This window comes from Camelus dromedarius, chromosome 21, assembly GCF_036321535.1.
Source record: "Camelus dromedarius isolate mCamDro1 chromosome 21, mCamDro1.pat, whole genome shotgun sequence".
Lineage (NCBI taxonomy): Eukaryota > Metazoa > Chordata > Mammalia > Artiodactyla > Camelidae > Camelus > Camelus dromedarius.
The window spans coordinates 24572674-24597731 of NC_087456.1; the positions used below are offsets into that span (position 1 = coordinate 24572674).

General features: G+C 46.0%; 1 protein-coding gene across 1 annotated transcript; it reads right to left on the reverse strand.

Annotated features, from left to right (window-relative positions):
- Positions 1 to 24155, reverse strand: MTARC2 (mitochondrial amidoxime reducing component 2). The gene is made up of 8 exons (XM_064477279.1): positions 23845 to 24155; positions 18014 to 18187; positions 14039 to 14198; positions 12902 to 13042; positions 5298 to 5359; positions 5138 to 5209; positions 3742 to 3890; positions 1 to 895 (listed from the first exon to the last, which is right to left on the reverse strand). Exons 1-7 carry the CDS (start codon positions 24114 to 24116, stop codon positions 3767 to 3769), a joined length of 1005 nt encoding a protein of 334 aa, XP_064333349.1. The 5' UTR covers positions 24117 to 24155; the 3' UTR covers positions 1 to 895; positions 3742 to 3766.
- Positions 24156 to 25058: the final 903 nt, after the last annotated feature.

Here is a 25058-nt window from a genome sequence, read left to right on the forward strand (position 1 = left end):
TTCGGAGTCACATTTATTAATATTAAAGAAACCTCAACATTATAAATGAGTTAATTCATTCACATATTACTTCAGTAAGAATTCTTGATTGGTCATATGAAAATAGTTCATTTCCCTTTGTTACCAAAAAAATTGCATCTAAGAAAATATGTTAAAAATTACATCTAGGAAAATACGTTCATGCTCCCTTCCTCCTGCTTGGACTCTCAAAATTCCATTCTCTTTCACATCCTATTCTCCATCAGACTTGGAATTCCAAGTGATGTACCTGTCAGTTACACACAAGTACTTTTACATGACTTAAGAGAGGCAGCATTAAACACAGAAACAAAGTCTACAGAATGATTTCCATTTTCAAATCCAACTTGATTCCAGACCAGTGGGTTCAAAAATCACAGGAGCAAAAAGTGAACAGACTCAATATCTATGCAAAAAAGCCAACTAATAAGAATTCGTGTGTTAACATGTAAAGGCACATCAGGAAACCGGCTGTTTCCCAATTCTCCTAAAACATAGAATGATTGTGATCAAATATAAACATTCAGAAAAAATGTTTCAGCTTTTTAGCTGATTCTTTCAACTTTCCTTACTCATCAGTATTAATGTCGGGGACTGGAGATGTGCAGTAGCTACAGTAACATTCAAAACAATTGTATTGACAATTTTATTTATTTAAAAGTCTTCATTACCTAAAATCTATATATCTTCTTATTCCCAAATCACTTTGAATACTTTCCTTGCATTAACACAGAGTATCCGTAACTCCAAAAAAGTCAAAAACAGAGATTCATTTCCAGGTAGGAGATGGGCAAAGGCTGGGTAATAACGATTTGCGCAGGTGGTGGTGCTGGCACGGTCGTTAAAATCCTGTTGGATGCCTTCTGGATGCTGAAACCTGGAAAAATTTTAAGAATCTCTGGTTATTTTGTTCTTTCTCTTACCAGTCATAAATAATTCAAACAGGCACGAAACAGTCACTTACTGAGGTTAAAATGCAGAGCTATGTTCTGCACCAAATTACCTTAATGGAAAATGCAGCCTGTTAAGGCTGAGTTGCACACCCATGTCTGGTAAAGACCCAGAGCCAGAGAGATCTCTCTCACGTGGCAGGTAAGGGTACAGGTGGGAAGAACCCTTTTGAAAGCAATCGGTCAAGATGCTGGGAAACATGTCTACACCCACAAGCCAGTGATTCCACTTTTATAAATTTAACTTACAGAAAGACACAGTTTTAAAATGCTCTGATATAAAGGTATATACTAGAATATTATTAAAACAAAATTAGATATAGTTTGTGTCAAATACTGTAAAATGGTGTTTAAAAAATGTCATGTATTTATAAGTGGAATGTTATGAGGCCATCAAAAATGACATCTGAATAGGTTGGAGGACTATGAAAAGTGCTTACTGTTGTCGGCACAGCACGGCGGGCCGGTGACGTGGGTTGATAGAAGAATTATCAGAGACAGAGAAAAGCTTAGGAAACTTGAATAGATGTGCTGCTACAGGTAACAGGAGGCCACACAGGCAAGACACCTGCATGAGCACTGGGGCCAACACGCAGGGCCTTTTATTGGGGGGAGGGGGCTGTGCATACAAGGAGCAGGGGCTGCATGATCAGTGTGTGAACAGGCACCTGATTGGTTGTAAGATCTGTCACGGACCACTCTGAACCACAGGATTTATGACTTTGAAAAGGGCAAGATGTGAGACCTGTCCCCTGGGGTATTATGAGACCAGCTATCTCCTGGGGCGATGGGTTTTGTTAGGGTAAACACGCTTCAAGAGATGTTTTTATCCTGCAGAAATGCAGGTAATCAGAGTGGTTCTGCAGTGGGGAGTGGGGGTTAGGGTCTCAACGGCTCCAGGCACACCGAGCCAGGAGTGGGGGTTTTATGACTCCAGAGTGTACCAGCTGGCTCCATACACATAGTTCATAATTCATAGATACATATTCACAATCTCATAGTTCATAGATTTACACGTATATAAATCTGTGTACATATATCATATGGTATGTGGACAGGGGATGCTGCCTGCCATTTCAGTAAACAAAGGACGTTGCCCGCCATCCCGGTTCTACAAGGATCAAGCCATCAGCCAAGGCAGCTGCCTTCAGAAAGTACGCCCTGGAGGGAATTCAGGATGGAGGAAAAAAAATGGGAAGCATTCTGTGCTTTGGATACTGGCCCTGAAGAGTTAAGATGCATATCTGCGGGATAATTTCAATGAGCCCAGACTCTTGCATCTCTCCATGCATAGAAAAGTACTAAAATCATTAACTTGAGATGTCTGTTCTTTGTGACTAGCACTATTCTTCTGATGTTCAGATGTGTCGACAGAAATGAATGCACAGCCTAAAAGCTGAGAGTAATGTTTTTTATTTGGCAGGAGGACTTGAGCCGGGAGGACAGCCTCTCAGATGGCTCTGAGGGTCTGCTCTGAAGAGGTAGGGGAGGAGCTAGGATGTATAGGAGTTTTACAACAAAGACCAGGTAGTTGGAACATTAAAAGATTACTTGTTAACTGAAGAAAACCAGACATCTCAAGTTAAATAATTTAAATAAACACCTTTCTATGTATGGGACGGAGCAAACATTTGGGCTCATTGAATTCATTCCTTTGACAAGCACCTAGCTATCTAGGGCCAGTATCCTGTCCTTTCTTATTCTGAGTCCCCTCAGAGGGCACCATTGTGAGTGGCTGCAGAGGCTGGGCTGCAGGCCTGTCCTCACTGGGGGTGGCAGCAGCCACTGATGACTTGATGGCTTCTTTGTTTACTGATATGGTTTGCAGTATTTTTCGTTCACAAGATAAACTTTTGTATAATTGTATTTTAAATGGATAAACAACTCAGGTAATCCTGGTGCAAGTATGAACAGCTGTTTTTTTAATGGCTTGAATCAACCTGTTGGATAAAGAAGTTCCTCCAGAATGCAGAAACCACAGTAGGCTCACAATCAGAGTGGAGGAATAAGGTTGTTATTTTTAAAGCCCAACAGAGGAGACCTCTCAGTGCCGTGGGGGGCGGGCAGCAGGGAAGACCAGGTACAAAGTTCCCTGGGTGGGGCTCTGAGGGGCTGGCGCTCGTGTTCAGAGCAGAGAAGCAGGAAAGAGCCATTGGGAAGTGCTCAGGGTTTGTGCAGGGAAGTGGTGATAAAAAATGCTGAAAGGGCACTTAGGTCCAAAGTGAGACAGGAGGGAAGGGGGCAGCGCACAACCACTAAAGTGCAATGAGCACCAACATGGCGGGAGATTCAACTCCCAGTAGACCCTGAGCTTCATTATATGCACATTGTGATATAATAGCTGCTAAATGGTGCTCCCACTGGTCTCAGGACATTTCCGAGGCTGATCATAAAAGGTCAAAAAGTGAGTGGTGGACCAATTCCTGGGAATCGCAGCCCCTTTCCCAAAGTAGTTGGAATAATCCTCCCACTTGTTCACGTATGAAAAAACTGAGCCCATCAAAACTAACAACCCCACACCTCCTGGCCCTTGTCTTGGGGCTCCTGCATCCACATTTTGTAGCTGGGTGGGAAAATGGGGTGAAAGAGGCTGGAAGAACACCGATAGCCGAGGGGAATAAAAATAAAGGGCATTTTCCAGCTCTAAAGATTAGAACACAAACCACGCATTCTCCCAAGAGTTAAGGCAGCAAAACGTAAAAACATCTCATCAGAAGAAAATACTGCAGGGGCTTCAAGGCACTGCATTCCAGAAGCAACCCTGGTCCTTTACCGTAATCATCCTAGTGGATCTGTCACTATATCATCTGGTACACGGGGTCACCAACTTTCAGACTTCCGATTTTTTCCACCGAATAATAGATTCCAAAAAGTGGGGACGACTTGTAAATTGCTTTCTCAGAAGGATCACACAGGCGGTAGCTAAAAGAAGCAAAAATTCACCCTCAGGCACACAAAGGAGATAATCTAAGTGCTTTCAATAGAATTCAATAGGATAAAATTGTTCATTCTCTCGCTACCTATAAACAAGCAGCAAGCCTTTTCTGAAATGTGGACAGAGAAGTCTGTGGGCAATGAGTCAAACTGGAAATAATTCTGGCTTTTCCAGAAATGTGCTGAGAGTCCAAACAACTTTTCTGTGGCTTCGGTATGAAAGCCAGAGGAAAATACTTGTATGCGTTACTCAAAATAAATACTCTGTTTGCATGTGTACCTCCAGTTTCTCAAATCATGGAAACTGATGCTCTTACAGTCTGGATGTCCTTGAATTCTATCCTTTCTACTTCTCCCAGTTTATAAGCCCCAAGCTGGGGTTGTTTGGTGAAGAAAAGTGAAGACAGAGATGCAGTTAACAATTGGGCTGGACTATTACTGAAGTTGAAAAATTTTAAGGCCTGTCTAAAGAAAAAAAAATAACTTCATTGTGTCTTAAAAATCAAAAAACAAAATAGAGTTGTAAATCTGAAGGCTTCAAGAAATAACCTCTTCTGGGGGGCGAGGGCTGGAGGGTACAGCTCAAGTGGTGGAGCGCATGCTTAACATGCAGGAGGCCTGGGTTCAACTCCCAGTACTTCCTCTAAAAATAAACAAATAAACAAACCTAATTACCTCCCTCCCCCTGCCCCCCTGCCAAAAACTCAGGTTAAAAAAATAAAGCCATAAAACATATTTTTAAAAAAACAGATTCTACACTGAGAACCAAAGTCAGTCAAAATTCTCTAAATAACAAAACACCCCAGGCCAGAAGAAGCTCCTGTATAAACAAACTCTGACTACTCATTCCATTCCCTTTTTTCAAATATTTCATTTTACGTCTCAATTATTCTCATATCCCTTGACATTGATTCTAATAAACAAATATGAGTTGCCATCAAAGTAAAATAATTTGAGGTCTTAATTTACAAACACATGTAAATGCTATTAAAAAATTGATGAGAGATGAAAATTTTAAAACATAGGATTTTTACACTTAAAATTTTGTCAAAAGCACTAGAAGATCCATCTAGGAAAAGAAAAAAAAAGACAGAGAAAACAACAAGTACTCACATTAACCAACAGCCACAAAGCAACCAGAAGGCAGAAAGGTGCCCAGACAAAGCGCCTACAGACACACGTAGTTCAAGGACAGGGATAATATTAAAAATACACCAGACACGTTGATGCTCTACCTCTTCAGGGTTTCCAGCGGCTCCTTCCTGTCCATCACTCCGGTATCGGGGTCCACTGTGGTCATAATGCACCTGTCACACAATAACGAAGGGTTAGGTGACAGTTACGAACCGATGGGTGAGCCATGCCCAAGTAGTCCAGTCTCGTGAGAATCCTTACCTGGGACAAGACAACACCTTTTTCATTTCTACGTTGCCAATGAGGAGTTCATCCCAGGTGTCCTAGAAGAGGAAACACATCTTTTGAATTAAGGCTTCATTAGGCTTTATAGCAGTTTATTCTTGGGCTGGTCCTAGGAAGCCAGTGGAAGAGGGCAGAGCAACTGGATGTCGTGAAGGGCCTCCCCAAAGGACCCAGGGAGGCGGCTCTTCGGTGTGTCCAGGATGGAGCTCTTGACTTCATCTCAGAAGCCTGCCTCCATCAGCAACAGCAAGAAGAACCGCTCTCTGAGGGGCAGTCTGTCATGAGAGCCACACAGCAGATCTAGGTCAAGTTAATAATATATAATGAGGAACGTCTTTCCCTTGGCTAAGCTGCAGTGGAAACCACATTACAGTCTGATGGCTCCGTGGTGGGTGGGACATGACCCGAGGAAAGTCAGTTATAAGATTCACCCCTTCAGCACCTCCCCCTCCCCAGAGCTGCAACCTGCAGCCCGGTCCTGGCCCCCCACGGCCGTAGGCCCTGCTTTCCCACCCTTGAACTGGAGGCCCTGCCAATGTCTGCCTCAGGGCTTCAACAGAGCCTCACAGCTTTGAGGGAGGTGCTCTTATGGTCCCCATTTCACACAGACACAGAAGCCGAGAGAGATTACAAAATTTCCTCAAGGTCACAGCACCCAGGTTTGAAAACCGTTCTGATTGGGGACTTTTTAACCACCCAGCTTTTAACTATATCTGTCTATCTATCTGTACACACACAGACATACACACATATGGAGCTTACAGAGATTACATTATATATACGTATATACACGCATTCACATATATACACACATACATATAAATGCATATATACATGAGGAGGGTATGTTACACAGGCCTCTCTTGCTGACAGGGAAGCCTTCCAAGAAGTTTACATTTCATGGGACAATCCTTTATCCAGGCCCCAGGGGGACAGGTGGGAGGCATTGGGAGATGGGGGGTGGGGTCCATAAACCAACAGTATCTATAATCAGATGCAAAAAAAAAAAAAAAAAAAAAAAAGTCCCTTGAAAATTGTATTCTGCCCTCAACCCGAGTGAGGTTTTGAGGTTTTTGGAGACCACGGGTCTAAGGGATTTGATGAGAATCAGCTTCCAAGTGAAGAAATGAGGCATCTATTCCTCTCACCTGGTGGCTTGCTCCCCCTGGGGGGCAGGAGAGAAGACCACGTCTGTCCTGCAAGAAGCAGGGCAGAGCAGGGAGACGGGACTGGTAACATTCCCCTTGCCCCTTATGACCAGGCTCCAATCAGGCTAGGGTCCTCTTTCGGGGTTCACTAACCCCCGCCCCAATCCGTGGGTCCCGTAGGGGTGATTCAGAAAAAGCACAAAAGGAACTCCAGTACCTCCATGGTTCTTCCCAACCCAGAAATCTCCTGCGGGATATGACCACAGCTACCCGACTGATGTAGAGAGGTCTCTGGATGCCCTGGTTCCCAATCATCATTTATGAAACTGCTTCTGTTTGGAAAGAAACTCCAAGTTCCAAACAACGAGTCAAAGGGTGAACTCTAGGTAACCCCTGTAAAACGCAAGGCCCCATCTTGCAAAATGGAATCTTAATATCCCAGCCAGGACTTTTTACAAACAATGTTCAAACGCAAAACTGCAAGACAGCCAGAGCGCCTGTTTCACCTCCGGGAGGAATGGGACCTCCCGCGGGGTATGGCCAGAAACACAGCTCCCGCGGGCGAAGTAATGGGTCTTGCGGTGCCCGGGCCCGGAAGCGGCTAAAAAGGCTGGACGCACTTCGCCACACGAGGGCGCTGCGGCCACAGGCACGGGAGCCGATCCGGCAGCAGGGGCTGAATCCCGCCCCAGCTCTTCCCCCAGCTCTCCAAGTACTTTCCGTTCGATTTCGTTTTACAAGGGCTGATGACTTCCATATTTCAAAGCCACGTATCTGTGGAAAGTTTGCCTCATGACAATGATATAAAGCAGGTAGTCTGAAAAGTTCAGTTAGATTTCCTAGTTTAACAAAACATTTAATCTGCTCTATTTAATCTGCGCTACTAGACAACTGCAGTACCCAGTTTAGAATACCAGATTGCCCATTCTGTGGGAAATCCTCCAAATGCCAGGTCTAATTACCCCCTAAAATATTAATCACCTTATTTAATAACATCATCCATCCTAATCTGATCATTGTCAGCATTTTGGTGTGAAGCACTATTTGCATTAAAAAACAACAACAACAAAAACCTAACAAATTAAATTTAAATGTAACTATGAATCTTGTTGTAGGAGGAAAATAATAATTAATTTTCAGTTTATTGAAAAAATAAGTGTAAATTAAATTAATAATATATGAAATTAAATTTTCCATTATGTTGTACTAGTCATTGGAGGTTATCTTCCCTTAACACCCCCAAAAGTTTACTGCTCCCCCTGCTGGTGAGAAGCCTCTTTGCAGCCTGGCAAAATTCAGGCCCCTGTGATGTTCCCTTAGAGTGAAGGGAATAGAACCCTGGAGTTTTGGAGGTGGAAAGAGAAAGGAAGAAAGAAGGCAGGGAGAAAGGGGGAAAGGACTACACATAATGGGCTCAGTGATGTGGAATAATCCTGAGAATTTGTTAGTAGTTTGCAGGCATCCTGTAAACACTAAATGAAGACTGCATGGTTTCCTATCACACGTAGCACCCAGAGAAAGATGTGAAGTAAGGGTCTGGGGTGGTGGTTGTGGAACACACGGAACAGCACAGGGGAGGGTGTCTGATTATGGGGAGCCTTTCCTGGAGAGTGTCAGAGCCTGTGCCCAGCAAAAAACTAAAGATAAGACAGGAGATCAGTCTCTCTCGCCATAATGCTACACACACACACACACACACACGTGGTTATACGCATATACTGAGAGGGAATAGACATATAGACAATATATACCCATCTTTCTCTATATATGTTATGGTTCTCTCTACACATATGGTATAGGATTATACACATGTGTCTACACACATATACATATATACAAGGCTATATATAGTTGGAGAGAAGGAATGGATATAGAGAGAGAATATATAACTATACCATCTTTATATATTTATATACACATGTATAAATATTTATTATCTATCTATCTATCTATATTTATATAGAGAGACAGAGAAGAGAACAGCAGGTGAGAATGGAGACCAAGGTGAGCTCTTGGCTATCAGGTAACCATAGAAGGACAAGACATCGGACAGTAAGATGGAAAGACAGAAGCCCTGAGTGCTCTGTGTTCACTGGGCTACAGAAGGAGTTACCCTGAAGAGCACAGATCAGATCAGCAATTCTAATCAGACCGACAGCTGCAGAGGCTTTGGGCACCTACCCCTCAGGCCGGGCCCACCTACCACCGCCAGAGACCTTTCTCCTCCTGAGTCTCAGTCAGAAGATGGGGGCTTCCCTTTCCCTGCTCCTGACTCTCTCATGGCCACTCATAAGTTCATTATATTGTGCCGTACATGTAATTGTAAGAAGCAGTTTTAAGCTCTGTTGGGGAAAATTGAGGGAATGAGTGAGCAAGTTTCATTTAACTGTTGTTTAGAAATCCTGAGCAATCTTCCTGGCTTGGTACCAATGACTGTACAAGATTACAGTAAGCTCAGAAAGCCATCCACTAGAGGCTGGCTAAATACACGTGGAATTCCTGTTTGGGGACTGGACAGGAGGGTGTGAATCTACATTTAATCACACTGAATAATGTTCAAGGTGTCCGAGTGAAAAAAGCACACCTATAATATACACCACATGTGCATAGGGTGATTTCATCTATGTAAAAAAATCTGTATAAATACCTAGGTGTGTATATTTATAACAATGTATTTGGAAGGCTCCTCAAATTTAAATAGTATTATTTGTTTTTTAAATAGATTTTTTTTCTTCTTTTTGCTTTTTTTTAATAAAAAGTATTATAACACATTTAAAAAATCATTTTAGCCTAGAAAGTTTCTCAAATTCTTTCTGACATCAAATACATGATGTATTTTTCAAAACCAGTTCTGTAATTCTCTGACACCAACTGCTATCCAAAAATTTAACTCAATTCTGACTAACTGCCCAGAGTTGGCACGGACCCAGAGCGTTCAGGGCTCAGTCCTACAAGATTGCCCCTACTTCAGACGCCAGTACAAGTCCTAGGTCTCCCATATTTCTGACCAACCAGCATAAATCAAATGTTCCCATCACCCCTTCCTGGGTACCACATTTTGTTGGAAGAGCTCATAAAACTCAGGAAAGTGCTCTACTGTTACCAGTTTATTACAAAGAATACAATTCAGGAACAGTTGAATGAAGAGATACCTAGGGCAGGCATGGGAGGAGGGCGGGGGGCTTCCACCCTTCTCCAAACGTGCCTCCTTCCTGGCACCTCAATGTGTCCAAACTCCATTGTTTAGGGGTTTTATGGCAGTTTCATTACATAGGCAAGATTGATTAAATCACCGATTAAATCCTTGAGCTCAATCCCCAGCGCCTCCCCTCCCTGGAGGTCTAGGGTGGGGGAAAAATTCCAACCCTGTAATCATGGCTTGGTCTTTCTGGTGGCCAGCCTCCATCCTGAAGCTACCTACCTGTCTCCCACATCTCAACACTCACCTCATTAGCATAAACTACGGGGTGACTGAAAGGGTCTTGTTATTAACAACCAAAAATGCTCCTATCGCCCCATCACTCAGGAAAATCCAGTAATTAGATTTACTTATTTATTTTTAATGGCAGTACTGGGGTTTGAAGCCAGGACCTCGTGCATGCTAAGCACACACTCTACCACTGAGCTACACCCTCCCCCTCTGTTCTTTTTTTTTAATGCCACTAAACTGATACTGTAACCAGATAATGTGTTGTGACCCGCAGATTAGAAAGGGTAACTGGGAAGATTAAGATAATGCCAGTAAAGGGTCTGGCACAGTGGCTGCCACACAGTAAGCGCTGGGGAACCGTGAGCCGTAATTGTTACTGTCATTTTTGTTACTGTTTTACATAGTGTTGTTATTATTATCATGGCTTCAGAAATCCCTGAAATCAGGAAGAGATTACTGTTCTAATCCCAGGGCAGAGACTTCTTTTCTAAGTGTTCAAATAAACTCATCCTAACTCATCCCAGCTTGGGTTACTGGGGGCTGAAAAGTAACGCTGGGTTGCAAAAACTTTGTTTTTCAGCAGCTACAGAGGATAGTACTGGGAGGACTGGATTCACACAGCTGGAGAGCAATGGGGCTGGGGTTCAAACCACAGGTGTCTGGCCTCTGAATCTCCTGCCTCTCTAGAAGCTCCTGGGAGAAGCACTTTCCGAGTGACAGACCACACACCCAGGGGTTCCTGCAAGCTTCTCCTCGGATCTTTCATAATGTGGAGTGAGGAATGATATAAACCAAACGTTCCCCCAAAATGCCAAGTCCTGCTAACCAGGACAGCAAGCAAAGTTTGGGAAACAGTGACCCCCGAAATAGTCAACTACAGAGATAAGAAACTTTGGTCAATGATATCATTTTAAAATTTCTTGGCTCCACGTTCCCAGAATTCGAACACACCCCGCTGGCCCAATGGAAGCCACTTTTTAAAATTTGCTTAATACTCTGAATTACATGGAAAAAGTACAAAGTGCTTTGAGTCACAAAGAGTAAACGTTGCATAATGCACCCTCTATTGCTCTATGATTTTGCAATAAATTTTTGCACCATGCTTAGGTTTGCTATATTTTTATTATTAGTTAGTCTATGAAATATTCATGCGTGTTATCATTTTATGTTAATATTTAACAGAGTCCCACTAATTGGAAGGGTTATAGTTGTGTGATGGTGCCTGGGAGACAGGTTAATGTATCAGGCCCTTAACTCATGGGCTTCTTAATTTAAGGAAGAATAAATCAGCAACATTAGCATCATTTTATAGTAAAGATTTTTTTTAAATGTGTATAACCAGAGAGCTCCTCTAGAAAAACAAGAGTATTCTACCTTACGTACTATTTCTGTAAGTCCATCACAATGCAGGACTAAAATAGCAAATGGACTTGGGAGTACAAGGTCACTTAAATTTTTTAAATTGAAGAAAAAAAAAGACTCCACCCATTCAAATTGCCTAACAGAATACGACTAGGCTTACATTAGGTTCAGTTCAACAAGTTAGACGTGAGCAAAAATTCTTAGTTGGCGAACTAAGAATTTACGGAAAAGCAAAAACTCTTTAGCCAGGAATGACAGTATCTTTTCTCATTCCTCTGGGTTAAGAGCTTAAACTAAAATTCATATCTTCAGTGGAGTCAAATCAAGAAAAATCATATTCCTTAAAAGAAAGGTTTTCAGCAAAGAATGGACCAGTTATAGGACTCCTGCGCAAGGATTTTTGCTTCATGGACTAATTTCTAATCCGTCTCCAGGAACATGCGTTGTTAAGGTTCAGTCTGATTTCCTTCAGTGTTTAACAAGCATCTCACGGCTCAAGATCCTCTGCTCATCAGCACAGGAAAGCAGAACAGAGGAGAAACAGGTGAGTTAAGCGGGAATTCTGATAATGAAGCTTGAGCCTCAGGCCCCGGACCCTTTCAAAGCCTTGCACTTAATTTTGGTTTTGTTACTTTCTTTTCTTAATGAGTCCCCTCAGATAGCATACACCTCGGATCATGCCAATCTGGATTTACTCCTAGGGAGAAAGTCAACTCTCTTTCCCCAGGAGCTGATGGCCTGAGAATGGCCTGAGCCCATGGCCTTCCTCTCCTGCCCACTCAGAACCCTCGCCCCTCATCCCTCCCGGGTCAGCGCGTCTCCAGCCCTGTTTGCTCACAGGAGGTTCTCCTGGGACGGTGCTGCCCACCCAGTCACTGGAAATAACAGCAACAAATGTTATATATTGGGTGTTTACTGGGTGCCAGGCACCGAACCAATGAGTTGCTTCACACAGATTGCTTTGCCGCAGTAATCATTGCAAATGTAGCTTATAAAGTTGAGCCCACTCCCAGTGTTTAGTGATTGCTGGTGTTCCTTAGTACAAAGCAACACCTGGCTATATGTATTTCGTGTACAGATCGCAGGTCACAAGTGGGTTCTGATGTAATTGTCCTTTTAGGGCTACAAGGGGCTGAGTCTTTGGACGGTAGATATTTCTGGTTTCAAGCACATAGGAGAGCATGTGGGTCCTCCGGGAAAGAACTCAGGCCACAGCATGGAATGTCCCCAGGGCCCTGTTCACAGGTGGGTCTCCTGTATCCTCCTGGCCTCCACTATGGGGTCTGGGGCTTCCAGAGGTCTCAAACCTTTGAGCGCTCATGGATGGTCCAGGAAAAGGAGAGATGGCTGTTCTCTTCATGTCCCTTTAGTTACCTCTGGGCTATGATTATACATTCTAGCCTCCTCCCAGACTTGCTATAATTTGGACTGCTTGCTTTGAGGTCTGAGCACTAAAGGGTGAACAGCGCCCCCATTAGGCCAGCGAGGTGATGGTGGCAGCAATGAGAGAACCACTTCACAAGGTTAAGGTGATTCCTGGAAAAGGAGAGGCTTCCCACCTGCCAGGTTCGGAGGGCCAGGCTTGGCGCCAGCGAAAGGAGCACATCTGGGCATCAGCATAAAAGCAGAGAGCCGCTTACCTCCTCAAAAGCATCGCAGCCTGTCACCACGATATTTGGCCTGAATTGGCTCATTTTCACTTTCTTCTCCAGCCTCGTATTCAGATCTGCCAGGGAGGCTTCCGAGAGGACCATGATGGGGCTGCAGTCCGGGTAGGCCACCTGTGCCGAGGACATAGCACCACCAGGCTTCACTGCCCGCGGAACTGCTTAGACCAACTGCAAAGCTAAGCGAAGTCCAGAAGCAAAACCTCCCAAGTGCCGAAAGGGAGCATGTTGTTCGAGAAGGAGGGATGACACTGCAGGCTTGGACACTGCCAAGTCAGCACTGAAGCCCGGTTCCTGCCCCGTGGAGTTCAGGCAGGGGCTCCCCATCCACACACTGAAGGCAGCAGCCAAGGCTCAGGGCCAGCGTGACCCTCTGGCCCCATCTCTTGTTCCTCCAGTGCCGAGCAGTGAGCGTCTTCCCACATCATCATCAGACAGGGGAAAGGTCTGCTGCCAATCAGCTATACTCTAGGAATGATTTCCTTCGGCAGCACCCATTCACTCACATGCATTTATTAAGCACCTACTATGTATCAGGCATTGTTCTAGGTGGGGAAATAGCAGTGAATACAGCAGATTCTTAAAAACCCAGCATTCAAGGAGCTTGTAGTTCAGGGAGTGTGGGAAGAGGCTCCCTGAGATGCCTGCATTTTAAACCTCATCTCACTGCAGAATTAAAGGCTTTGGTCTGGGGGCTGTAGCTGACACAGGAGAAGCCTTCTCAGCACCGGAAACAACCACACCACACTGGCTGTGGAGGGAGGGCGTGGAGAAAGTTTGCTTCTGTAATTTTAGGAGACCTGGATTTAATCCCAAGCAAACCTCACTTTCGCCTCCCAGCCCATCTCTTCCTGAGTCCCCATCTCCCTGGGAGTCAGCCCTGGCTTCTCCCTCCACAGTTTCTCCCTTAGTCTGTCCTCCACACGTCCTGGAGAGCCCAGCAGGCTCTCATCCCCTTCCCACTCCATCCCCGGTACCTGCCCCACCGGTGGCCCCCTCAGTACCACTCCCCTGGGCCATCACTGCGCTTTCCTAACTGGGGCCCCAAGAGAGGCTCTCTGTGGGCCAAGAGGGAAGGCAAAAGGGAAGGGCAGCTCTCTGCAAGCTCACCTGGTAATTCTGGACAAAAGGGAAGATTTTCTTTGATGATCGTCCCTTCATGTTGCTTTCAAACTGAACCAGCCTGAAAGCTTCTGTTTTCAAGAAGTTGGTAAACCACTGAGCAGCCTCGTCACCGCAGTCCCTACCCTTGATGTCAAGACCAAACACCCTGGAAGGATCACAGAGAGCAGGAGGGTTACTTTCTTACACCAACACACTGAGTGATGGGGTCAAGAAGAACAGCTGGTCTCCTGGGACCTGACTATCCCAGAAGACCAGTAAGTGATCTGTGGACAAAAGCTGGGCAGATGCAGAGGGGGAAGGAGCAGAACATGCTCCAGGGAGGAGCTCGTCAAACCCTAATACGCTTGTAACTCACTCAGATCCTGTTGAAATGCAGACTGTGATTCAGTAGTTTGTGTTGGAGCCTGAGATTCTACATTCCAAATGCTAGGATGTCTAGGTTGCTGGTCCATGGACCACACTTTGAGTAGCAAGGATTTAGGATGCTTTCAGATGGGGAGAAGGACCATGGTAAAGTGGATGCACGCTGAGATTGGAGTCCGGTAGACTTGGTTCAAATTGGAACTCTGCCAGTCTCTAGCCTGTGACCTTGAGCAAATTATTAAACTCTTCTGATACTTTGTCTCCAGTTATAAACTGAAGACAATAATACAGTACTTGCCCCACATGGTGGAAACAGATTCCACTAGATAAAAAAGAAGTCTTCAGGGATTTTTTGCTTGAGTATCCCCAAAAGATTTTTTAAAAGCCATTTACCCCTCACAGAATTGCAAGTTGACATGTAAACTTTTTTATAAGTTTAATTTGTTGGGGAAGATAAAATTTCCATTGAATTATAAATATTAAAATTAAAATAAAATTAAGACATAAATCATATTGTATATTAATATTATAAATACATAAAGATTGAAGTAAAATAAAATTATGCTTTTAAAAGCATACAATGGAATCCAAATGCCATGGTGGTTTGATAGCCACTCCTATCCACAAAAAAAAAAAATGATTAAGGGCTTCTTTTATGGTCCATATTTTTAAAAATTATTTTTTTAATTTTCTCCAGTTTTATTGAGATATAATTGATATACAACACATGTTGTCACAAACAGGAAGATTTCATTCTTTTTTATGGCTGAATAATATCCCACTGTCTACATGCACACCACAGTTTCTTTGTCCACTCATCTACTGATGGCCGCCTAGGTTGTTTCCACATCTTAGCTATTGTAAATAACACTGCTATGAACATGGGGGTGTACATATCTTTCTGATGTACTGCTTTGTTTTCATCTCCTTCAGATATATTCTCAGAAGTGGCATTGCTGGATCAAATGGTAGTTCTATTTTTAATTTTGGGGGGAATCTCCATGAAATTTTCCATAGTCACTGCACCAATCTACATTCCCACCAGCAGCGCACGAAGGTTCCCTTTTCTCCACACCCTCTGAAATCACTGTGATTTTCATAACAGCCATCCTAACAGGCAGGAGGGGATATCTCATTGTGGTTTTGATGTGCGTTTCCCTGATGATTAATGTTATCTACATATCTTTAGAAAAACGTCTATTTAGGTTCTTTTAATGGTCTGCATTTTTATACTATTCCACTTTTTATTCTTGATCTCATGTGTACATTCTATTTCTCTAACATAATGTTATCTTGCTATATTTTTATACTTATGGATCACCTTTTAACCAACTGAATTTTCTTCGTTTCTGAATTCCAGGATTGAGTTATCATTACAATTTTTATTAGGGTACAATTAATCACAACAAAGTGAATCATCCATTTTAATAATTACTAAGCATAAAAAAGAAAATTTTATTTGAAATTAATCTCTTAACGAATCCTGTAAAGCCTCCCTGTATCTGTGTATGAATCTTATTACTCAAGTAAGACGAGGCTCAGCAGCAATTTATTCCTTTTTAAAAAAATAAGCCTTAAGAAACTTTTTTCACGTAAACATGGAATGGAAGGAGTTATAGTAACTTCATTCATTCTTTGAACCCTCTATGATTTTTGCCACTTAGGAATCAGTCATCAAAAAAGTATTTTTAATGATTTATCAGCAACAATTTGGCTAGAGGCACCTTCATTTTAGTGTAAGACGAAGATTTTGAACCACAATCCTGTAGAATGACTTTACCCTGTCATTAGAGACATCCTCCTTTATCAGCACCAATGTTTTTATTGTTCGGGCTTCTTAGGCTTTTCCCTTCAAGGGCAATGCTCCCTAAGATATGAAGGCAAGCTTTTTGCCTGTACAAAGGGGAGGTAGAGAGGAGAACCTGCCCACTGCAGGTGAGGTTTGGATCACTGTTGGAGGAAGAACTTACGGTATTTGAGGATCTGGAAATTGATTCCCTTAAAGTGACCATGACTTTAAGTACCACAGGAAGTGTTTGCATCTCCCCGTGTGAGTGCCTCCCCCAGTTTGAAGGCTCCTGAGGTGATGTACTTGAGGGAGTCCAAGGTAGAGATGCTCAGAAATCAGCCCTGAGAGCCATCGGGGAGTTTGAGTCTTTTGAGCACGAGCTCTCCATTCTCCTTGCTTGGTCCCATGTTGGGCACCTTGCAAAAAAAAAAAATGCTATGCTTTCCTTCACTACAGCCTGGTGTCAGCAGATGGACCTTGCTCCCCTCGGGTGAGCAGACCCAAGTTTTGTTCTGTAACAACACTGATCTCAGTCTTGGTTTCCTGATTTGTAAAGTGGAATTACTGATATCTACTTCATAAGCTTGTTGAGATAATTTAACTGAAATATTGTATTTAATGAACTAGTGCTTCAGGCTTTCAAAATTGTGGCACCCTGATGCTCAAGTTCAGATACTTTGCTGGTAAAAGTATGCTACGAGGGCACCAGGGTGCTCTGAGGCTCTCCCACAGCACCACTATCCACATGCTGAAAATGCTCCGTTGGTCACAAAGGGACCCAGAGCACCCCTGACAAGTGTCTCAGCCTCTTGGATTCCCTGATGAGCCATGGAAATGGACGGCCCTGCAAGGGTCTCATAGACTGAAAGGAAGCCCAGTCCTGAGGTGTGTCTCTCGCCAGAGGTGAAGTCTCTTACATCTGAATCCTGCTGGAAGTGCCCTGGTCTCAATCTCAGACCTCAGAGGCTACAGAGTCACCTTGAAAAGGCCCAGCATCCTTATCACCCAACCTTGAGATACAGGTGGTAACATTTCCACTGATGCCCTCGTCTGGCTGGCTGGAGGGCTGGCAATTCTGAAGTCCATCCTACTTGAATAAAAGAGACAAACCTTAAAGGTTGGCCCTTTGTACCCTCTTTATAGTTGTTTAATAATGTCCTTTTATTTTCTATATTTTTGATGCTTTGACATCTTGGGATTTGGTGATGCTGAAGGGACTGCCCCTCCCAGACCTAGTCAACCCCTAGAGATAGTAAAACACAAGGCTTTTATACACAAACCAGCCAATCCAGAGCCTTCACCCCAACCACCTCCTCCATTGTGATTTTACACTCCAGCCACTATCCCCCAACTCTAATCACCCAGGGCCAGGTAGCAGACAATTAAGGCAGCCCCTGTACCCCAGAGCACACAGAAACCGGAGCAGAGACTTGCTCACATTTCCCCCTGCTCCCTCTGCCTCCTGACGGACCCTGGGACTTCCCCGTGTGGCCCTACATGGCATGGCCTCCTGTTTCTAGGGATCTGTAAATATAGAAGACTTCTTTCTTCATGACAGTCATTTCCGTGTCTGTATGTCTTGCCACACCTGATGAAAACAAATCCCAAGTATCCTTAATGCAACATTCTGCTTCACCCACTCACACCTGACCACTGGCTTGGTCCCAGCATAGACTAGATGTCTCTTAAATATTTTCTTTACCGATCTCATCACCTACTGTACAAAGGGCATCAAGGCAGAGGGCAGGGGAGAGCCTAAAAGAAAATGAGTTCTGTGGCGGGTCCCCGGAGGCCCCCAGACAGAGCACCTGCAGTCACGGAGCGTGTTCGAGGAGGGCAGCTTGCTCGGCAAAACCAGCTGGTCCATGCCTGGCGCCCTGAGGATGAAGTGATCGTCCTCATAAGTGATGGAGACCAGCACAAGGTGAGGCTCCTGCCGGGCTGTCACCATGTGTTGATCTTCCTTAATCACCAGCCAAAACCTGCCAAGAGACAAACAAGGGACACACTCAGAAAATCCTCTGCTGCCCTCTCCACAGCTTCCCTAGAGCTTTCTGTTCCATCAAAACCCTCCTCGTGCCCTGACTCAGGATCGCACAATTTCTTTCTAGACAGTAATCTAGGTCTGGCTGGATTCTTTGGGTCCAAAAGTTAGTGTCCCCAAAAGGGGCTTGTTTGGCACAAATAGCGCTAGGAGACAGGATCTGGCCAATGTATGAAAATCCCCAGTCCTGAAAATCCAGAAAATGAGGCTGGTGTAGGAACCCTCCCTGCCCCTGGAGCAGCTACGTTGCTAACTTTGGGAATTTGCTTTGGGCAGAAACTTCCCTGAGCCTCTTAAACGCTTCTCTGGTTGAAGCGAAATGTCTTCCAGATCTTTTTGCTGTGGGACAAGATGGGGTTGACCAGAAACTACTGGCCCAAGTGGACTGAAGCTCTAGACAACAGTCTTGTAGTTTTTGTGACTCCAGAGGATGCAAACCTGCTTCTCCTTGGTTTAAGTTGCTGCAGTATGCAGACTCTAATCAGGAAACCCCTAAACAGCCTCTTCCCTTCATGCAAACATTAAAACTAATATAATGTTATAAATCAATGTTATCACAATAAAAAAGAAAATGTTATATATATACACATATATAATGGAATATTATTCATCCATAAAGAGAAAATCCTGCAATTGATGACAACATGGAAGACACTTGACAGTTTATGCTAAGTGAAATAAATCACATAGAGAAAGACAAATGCTATATGATCTCACTCAATTGTGAAATCTCAAAAAGGGAGATTGCTAGACACAGAGAGCGGCTTGGTGGTCGCCAGGGGCAGGGGGTGGGGGACATGGATGAAGGTGGTCAACGGGTACAAAGCACCAAATTCTAAGAGATGTAATGTACACTATGGCAGCTATGGCTAACAATACTGTATTGTGTACTTGAAAGTTGCTAAGAGAAAATCTCAAGTGCTCTCATCATAACAACAGCAACAAGATGGAAATCATGTGAAGGGAAGGATGCGTTAACTAACCTTATTATGGGAATCATTTCACAATATATACGTGTATCAAGGCATCACATTGCACACCTTAAACTTACACAACATTATATATCAATTGTATCTCAATGAAGCTGGAGGAAAAAAAAGATTCGTGCAAACCATGTGTTAGATAAGAACTCCACTCACCTCCGGGAGGGCCCACTGCTCTAGGCTCATGTTCACACTCTGTGTGTCATATCCACGGGGGCGTGGGGGGGGGGGGGAGCTGAAGAGCAGGAAGGGAGACTGAACCCGTTAGCTCTGTTAGGCTCTTATCTATAGCAGAGCACCTACTTGGGGTTACACCACGCAGATTTGAGCACTAAAAAAGAAAGTTTTCTGCCTCTAAGGAAAATGAGTTTCCACATCACTACTTTAGACACAACAAGGTGAGGAACTCTGTGGGCTCTGACATGTGAGCCACCACCGAGAGCTGGGGCCTTCCACAGGTCAGCAGGATAAAAAGGGCAGCCCCTTTCGGGAGGAGGGAGACATTTCCAACTATGACTGGAGCCAGATGGAAGGTTCGAGATAACCTGGTGAGGACATCCAGAGTCACAGCGCAGGGAGCCCGGTCTCTGCCCTGTCCTGACCTGACTTGGAACCTCCCCGCTGGAACCTCCCAGTCAGGCAACCTATCCCTGTCCAGGGGCTGGATAAACCACCCTCCCCTGCAACCAAGCCTGCAGACAGGGGCCGGCCCGAGCCCTGCTAACTGGCATGTGCACTGGGCGAGGGTACAGCAGCGGTGGTGGTGACAGTGCGTTTTAGGAATTGCTGTGACTACGCTCTTCCCAGGAGCTGGGGATGCTGGGCAGTAGCAGGCCCCCGACTCCCTAAGGAACCCACCCTTCTCTCTCTAGGAGCCTTTGGTTCCCAGGGTTCTCTAGCCTGCTCACCTGTGACCCAGGGATTTCCTACTTTGCTACAGCACTGTTCCCTATTTCCAGCTTCATCCTTGGGCACAGAGTCTGGGACGACCCTGTTCTAGTTAACTCCAGCACAGCCTGCACCTGAACTTCCAACATGGCCCGCCCCGCTCTGAGAGCTGCGCACGACCAGACACGCGTCCAGATGGGTCACAGCCCGCGTGGGTGGCCGTTATTTCTAACAGTCCTCCCTGGGCTGAGACTTCTCACCTCCCGTCCACCCCCCAACTTCAGCCCTTCACTCTGGCTTTCAAGTGCCACCTGCAGCTCTAGCCTGTTGCATAATCACATGGGGGTTAACCCCTGGGAGGTCACAGAAGTGGCGGCTAGGGGTTCTGCGCTAACCTTGCCAGTGAAGGGGCAAGTGGCAACTTGCAATCAGCCCAACACTGTACTAGGAGGAAGACAGCAATTAAAAAATACAATCCCCAGCCATGGTCATTGCCTCTCATTACCCTGTAACAGGAGAGATGATGTTTCCCACCTCTGGCACACAAACGATGCCCGGGGAATGAATACGTACCTCTTTTCTGCCCAATCTGAAAGAAAGGATATGTGTGGAGTGTAAATTGTTTCAGGATCAAGTTTCCCCAACTTCGTCTGCCACCCTGAAAGCCGACACCTTCATTTCACACACCAAACATGAGAACGCAGCGCGAAGAGCAGCGCAGAGCCCAGAGCTCAGAGTCTCCAAAAAAACAGCCGAGCCCTGAGCAACCACCAGCTGTGTGCTCAGGACGCAGAGTCCAAGGCAGCCGGAGGTCGCACTTCTAAACTGACTGACTGGCCTGGGATGCAGGAATGACTGAGCAGGGAAAGCAGCGGGGAAGATGGGGCCCCACTGCACGGAGCTAGTGGGTGAAGGCAGGAAGGAATGATGCTTGGGATAATGAACTTAGGGGATTCATTTCTCCAGGAGATCATAGTCTGTGCAGAACGACTGGCTCCGTAAAGGGTTGGGATGGATTTATCAATGGGCAAGTCACATATGGCTGCTAAGGAGAGTGAGGGTTTACAAGGTCAAGGAGGGCAGCCATGCCCTCCCAGCATCTGTGCCAAACGGCCAATGCCAGCGTTCTGCTGGGCAGACTTGAAACGAGCTCAAAGGTCAGTGTGCTCAGGCCAAGCATTTGCAAATATTTAAGGACTTTGATCAAAACAGCTCCAGGAATCTAAGGCACCAAGCACTTGCAGAGGAAGGTCTCAGCTTCTGAGATCAGTTCCAAAGACACAGGTTCAAACTAGAAATAAAGAAAGGAGGGCTTTCCCTGCATGCTAGACTGCTCGTAGTTTTGTGATTGAAATCTCAAGTTGAGAGAATGATATTATCTAGCAGAGCTCTTTCCAGCTTGCTCTCAGGTTTCAATTATCCTTTAATAAGCAAAATCTAGATTAGATAGGGTCTTGCAGATCATCAAGTTCAACCTCTTTTGCAAATGAAAAAAAAAATAAAATGAGGCTCAGACAGGTTAAGTGACTTTGCCCGAGGTCTCCTGATCCTCTGTGCAGCCCTTACTTCTGTAAATCTCACACTGGTTTCCCAGCAAGGGCATGAGTGCTGTACTCAGAGATCTGAGTTCAAACCCCACCAGCACAGAAGGATCCTGTGATCCTGGGTGAGACACTCACCCTTTCTGATAGCGTTTCCCTCCTGGCAAAGTGGGCACAATATCGAGCCCATGAGACTGCTATGAAGCTGAAATAGCATCATGTATGTGACAGGATTTAGCTGAGCAACTGCTGCATAGGAAAAACGGAATAAAAGTGTGTTCCCTTGCTCTTCCCTGCCTCAGCCCAGTCTCTACCATCCCAAGCACTTATTGTTCAAAACAAGGCAGAGCTGACATAGTTCCATCTATTTTCAGATGCTCACAGAAGCAGAAAAGCAAAGGACAAATATTCTCTTTCCATGGAAGCATGAGTCCCTGCCAGGTCATGACAATGAGCAGCAGGAAAGCAACAGGTATTCCAATGAACAGAGGAAACACAGATAAGAACTGGAAATCTCTCTGTGAAAGAACGTCAGACCTTCACGTGAGGAAGGACGTTGCACAAGTCCATCTTCTCCAGACGTGCATCGTGAGAATTAACCTCTTCCCTGTGCGGGAAGTCTTCCCAGCAGTCGGAGGCTTTTCTAACACTTCATGCTTGAATCAGCTCTAAAAATGCTCTTCTTCTTACCCCTCTAGTTATAGCATCAGAATCACCTGGGGAGATTTAAGCAACCACCCCCCTCACTGTCTCTCTCACACACATACGCATGTGACACACGAGTTCACTCTTAATGAGTCTGATTCTGCAAATGCTCTGCCCCTGAGCTATACCGCCATGATTCTGTGGGTCTGAAATGACAATCTCAGGAAATTATATTATTCACTGAGTGATGTTCTATTTATTACTTGGTTTCTTTTTTATTGCTCAGTGATATTCCACAGTAAAGAGATATTGGCTTAACTATTCACCCATTTTGGTTGAATGGGACATTTCAACCGAAGGACACTTTCGTTCTTTCCATATTTGTGGCTATTACAAATAAAGCTGCTGTGATAATCTGAGCATTAAAAAAAAAGTCTTAAAAAAACTCTCCAGAGCCAGAAATCTGGGATGAAGGGGGATAGAAAATGGCTCGTGAGTTACATGCCTACACACAACAGTTCTCTAAAACAAGCTGAAGTTTTTCAATGTCCACACTTCTTTAAGAGGACAGCACTCTTCAGAGGAGAGCGAACACACGTGTCCTGGAGTGAACTCAGGGCAGCAGACAGCTTCTGCTAGAAGGCTCCCTGAACGACCATCATGCAAACCTCCCTTCCCCTAGACAGGTCCACAGCTAAACCATCCCAGCCAGACAGGGAAGCATCCTTATCCTAAGGAAGCAGAGAAGGAGGCTCCGTTCTTCCTGATCACTCTTTCTAGGGTTTAGCATCCTTCCCTGTCCAGAGCACCTTCCCGATACCCAGCTGCACAATTCTCTGTCAGTGAGAATGTGTCTGTGGGCTCACCTCTGGGGTGAACAAAACAACAGGGGCATCTGCTTTGAGGAAGGGGAATGAAATTTCTATGTACCAGGCCCTATGGGGGTAGGGACTTTACACAAATTTCTAAACGGGAACCACTCTGCCTCTTAGGGAAGGGGACACTATTTCCTTAATGGCAAGTATTACACTCACTGTCCCCCTGCCACCTCCTCTCCCCAACAGAAGACTTCACTCTGCTCACTATGTATTAAAGTAGGCCAGCGTCCCCCCCACCCCATCTCCTGCATCCCCTAGGCACCTTCCCCAGGACCGGAAACTGTGAGGACCAAGTTCCAGCAAGGCCAAAGCCAGTATCCTTGAACAAGACTTGGTTTCAGCAGCGCTCCTGTCTGCCTACTAGTGCCAATATCATTTTATTTTTCTACTATTGTGCTCATACTAAGGCAGAATCAGAAAGTTTAGAACCAGCAGGAGCCTTGGAAATAATCAGGGACAGAGACTTGTCCTGACTACCTTTCCCAATCTGAACCAGACAGGAAGCTGACCTTCCCAGCAAAAGGATCCAAGGAGGAGGAACCAAGAAGCAGCCTAGGACACCCAGGTGGCAAACCTCCATTCTCCTTCCCGGGACAGGCCCCAGCTCCCCGACCCCACCCCATCCCCCCTTGCTGTCCCCGCGCACGGGCTCGGCCCTACCTGTCCCGCAAGTGGCCGCTGCGCAGCCCCAGGGCCGTGCACTCCGCCGCGCTCACAGACACCCCACTGCAGGACTTGATCGGGTAGATGCAGAGCTGCGCCACGGTGCCCACCTGCTGCAGCCTCCGGCGCCGCCTGGGCCGCGCCCGGCGCCAGACGACGGCCCCCAGCGCCACCGCGGCCAGTCCCAGCGCGGCGACCGCGAGCCAGCCGGGCCTTGGGCGCCCGGGGAGGCCGAGGCGGGCCAGCACCGACGAGCCGGCGGCGCCCATGGCCCAGCGATTGCGGGCGCGACCCTGAGCACAGAAGGGGCAGCGACTGGCGCGGGGAGGGCGCCCGGGCGCTCGGGGCTCCGGGCCGGCGGGAGGAGCCAGGGTTGGCTCAGCCACTGGCCCAGACACCCTTTCCGCGCGCGCCGAGGCGGCGGGACCCGCCGTGCGGAGGGAGCGAGCGCCTCACTGCGGCACCAAGGGCCGCGCAGTAACCGGGCGGAGGGAGACAGAGAGCGCAGGGGACGCTTCGACGCCTCTGGGTGGGGGGTGCGGGAGAGGGGGCTCGGGAAGCCCCAAACCCGAGGTCTCACAATCCACTTTCTCGGGTGGTCACTTTTTCTGGACTTCCCCTTCCGGTCCCCTGCGGCGCACCGTAACCCCCTCATCTGTCCCCCGCTCCCCGCTCTCCACGGTTCCTTGTCCCCCAGCACTGCCCACTTAGTTGGCGCGACTGGAGCGCACGGAACAGTGAAAGTGGATTGTAGGCGCCGAACGGAAGATTATTAAACGTTTAGGAACTCCTACAGATCGCTCTCAGAGCTGCAGAACTTTCAGCCCGTAACTGCTCGGTGGAAACTGCTGCGCTCGGAGCAAACTCGAGTGTGGCTTCTTGCCGCGTAAGGACACTTCCCGAGGGTGACCTCAGTCCCCCATTAAAATGCCTGCCGGAAAAAGCTCGCTGCTGCCAGGGGATGTCACTGTGTGTTCCTGCCAAAGTCCGAAGACAGGCCCCTGACCCTTTTCCCTTAGAGCCCTTTCTCCAAAGGGCTCAGCATCGTGAGTCCTCCGTCTGTCCCATCCACTTGTGTGTGCGCCTCCTACAGCTCGAGTGCCTTTCTCAAGGACCTGAGAGCCACTCCTTTGAACTGTAGTCATCCAGAACGACAGGGCCTGTTCCTGTTTCTGTGGAACGACAGAATCGTCGCCTAGTTAACTGCCCGC

What these genes read in the sequence shown, in the direction of transcription:
- MTARC2 (XM_064477279.1), bottom strand. Translation starts at nt 24,116, where the DNA reads ATGGGCGCCGCCGGCTCGTCGGTGCTGGCCCGCCTCGGCCTCCCCGGG. An exon ending in AACACGCTCCGTGACTGCAG is followed by an intron (nt 14,199 to 18,013) that starts GTGCTCTGTCTG and finishes TGATCCTTCCAG; the next exon opens with GGTGTTTGGTCTTGACATCA. An exon ending in CCGCTGGAAACCCTGAAGAG is followed by an intron (nt 3,891 to 5,137) that starts GTAGAGCATCAA and finishes TGCTTCTTTTAG; the next exon opens with CTACCGCCTGTGTGATCCTT.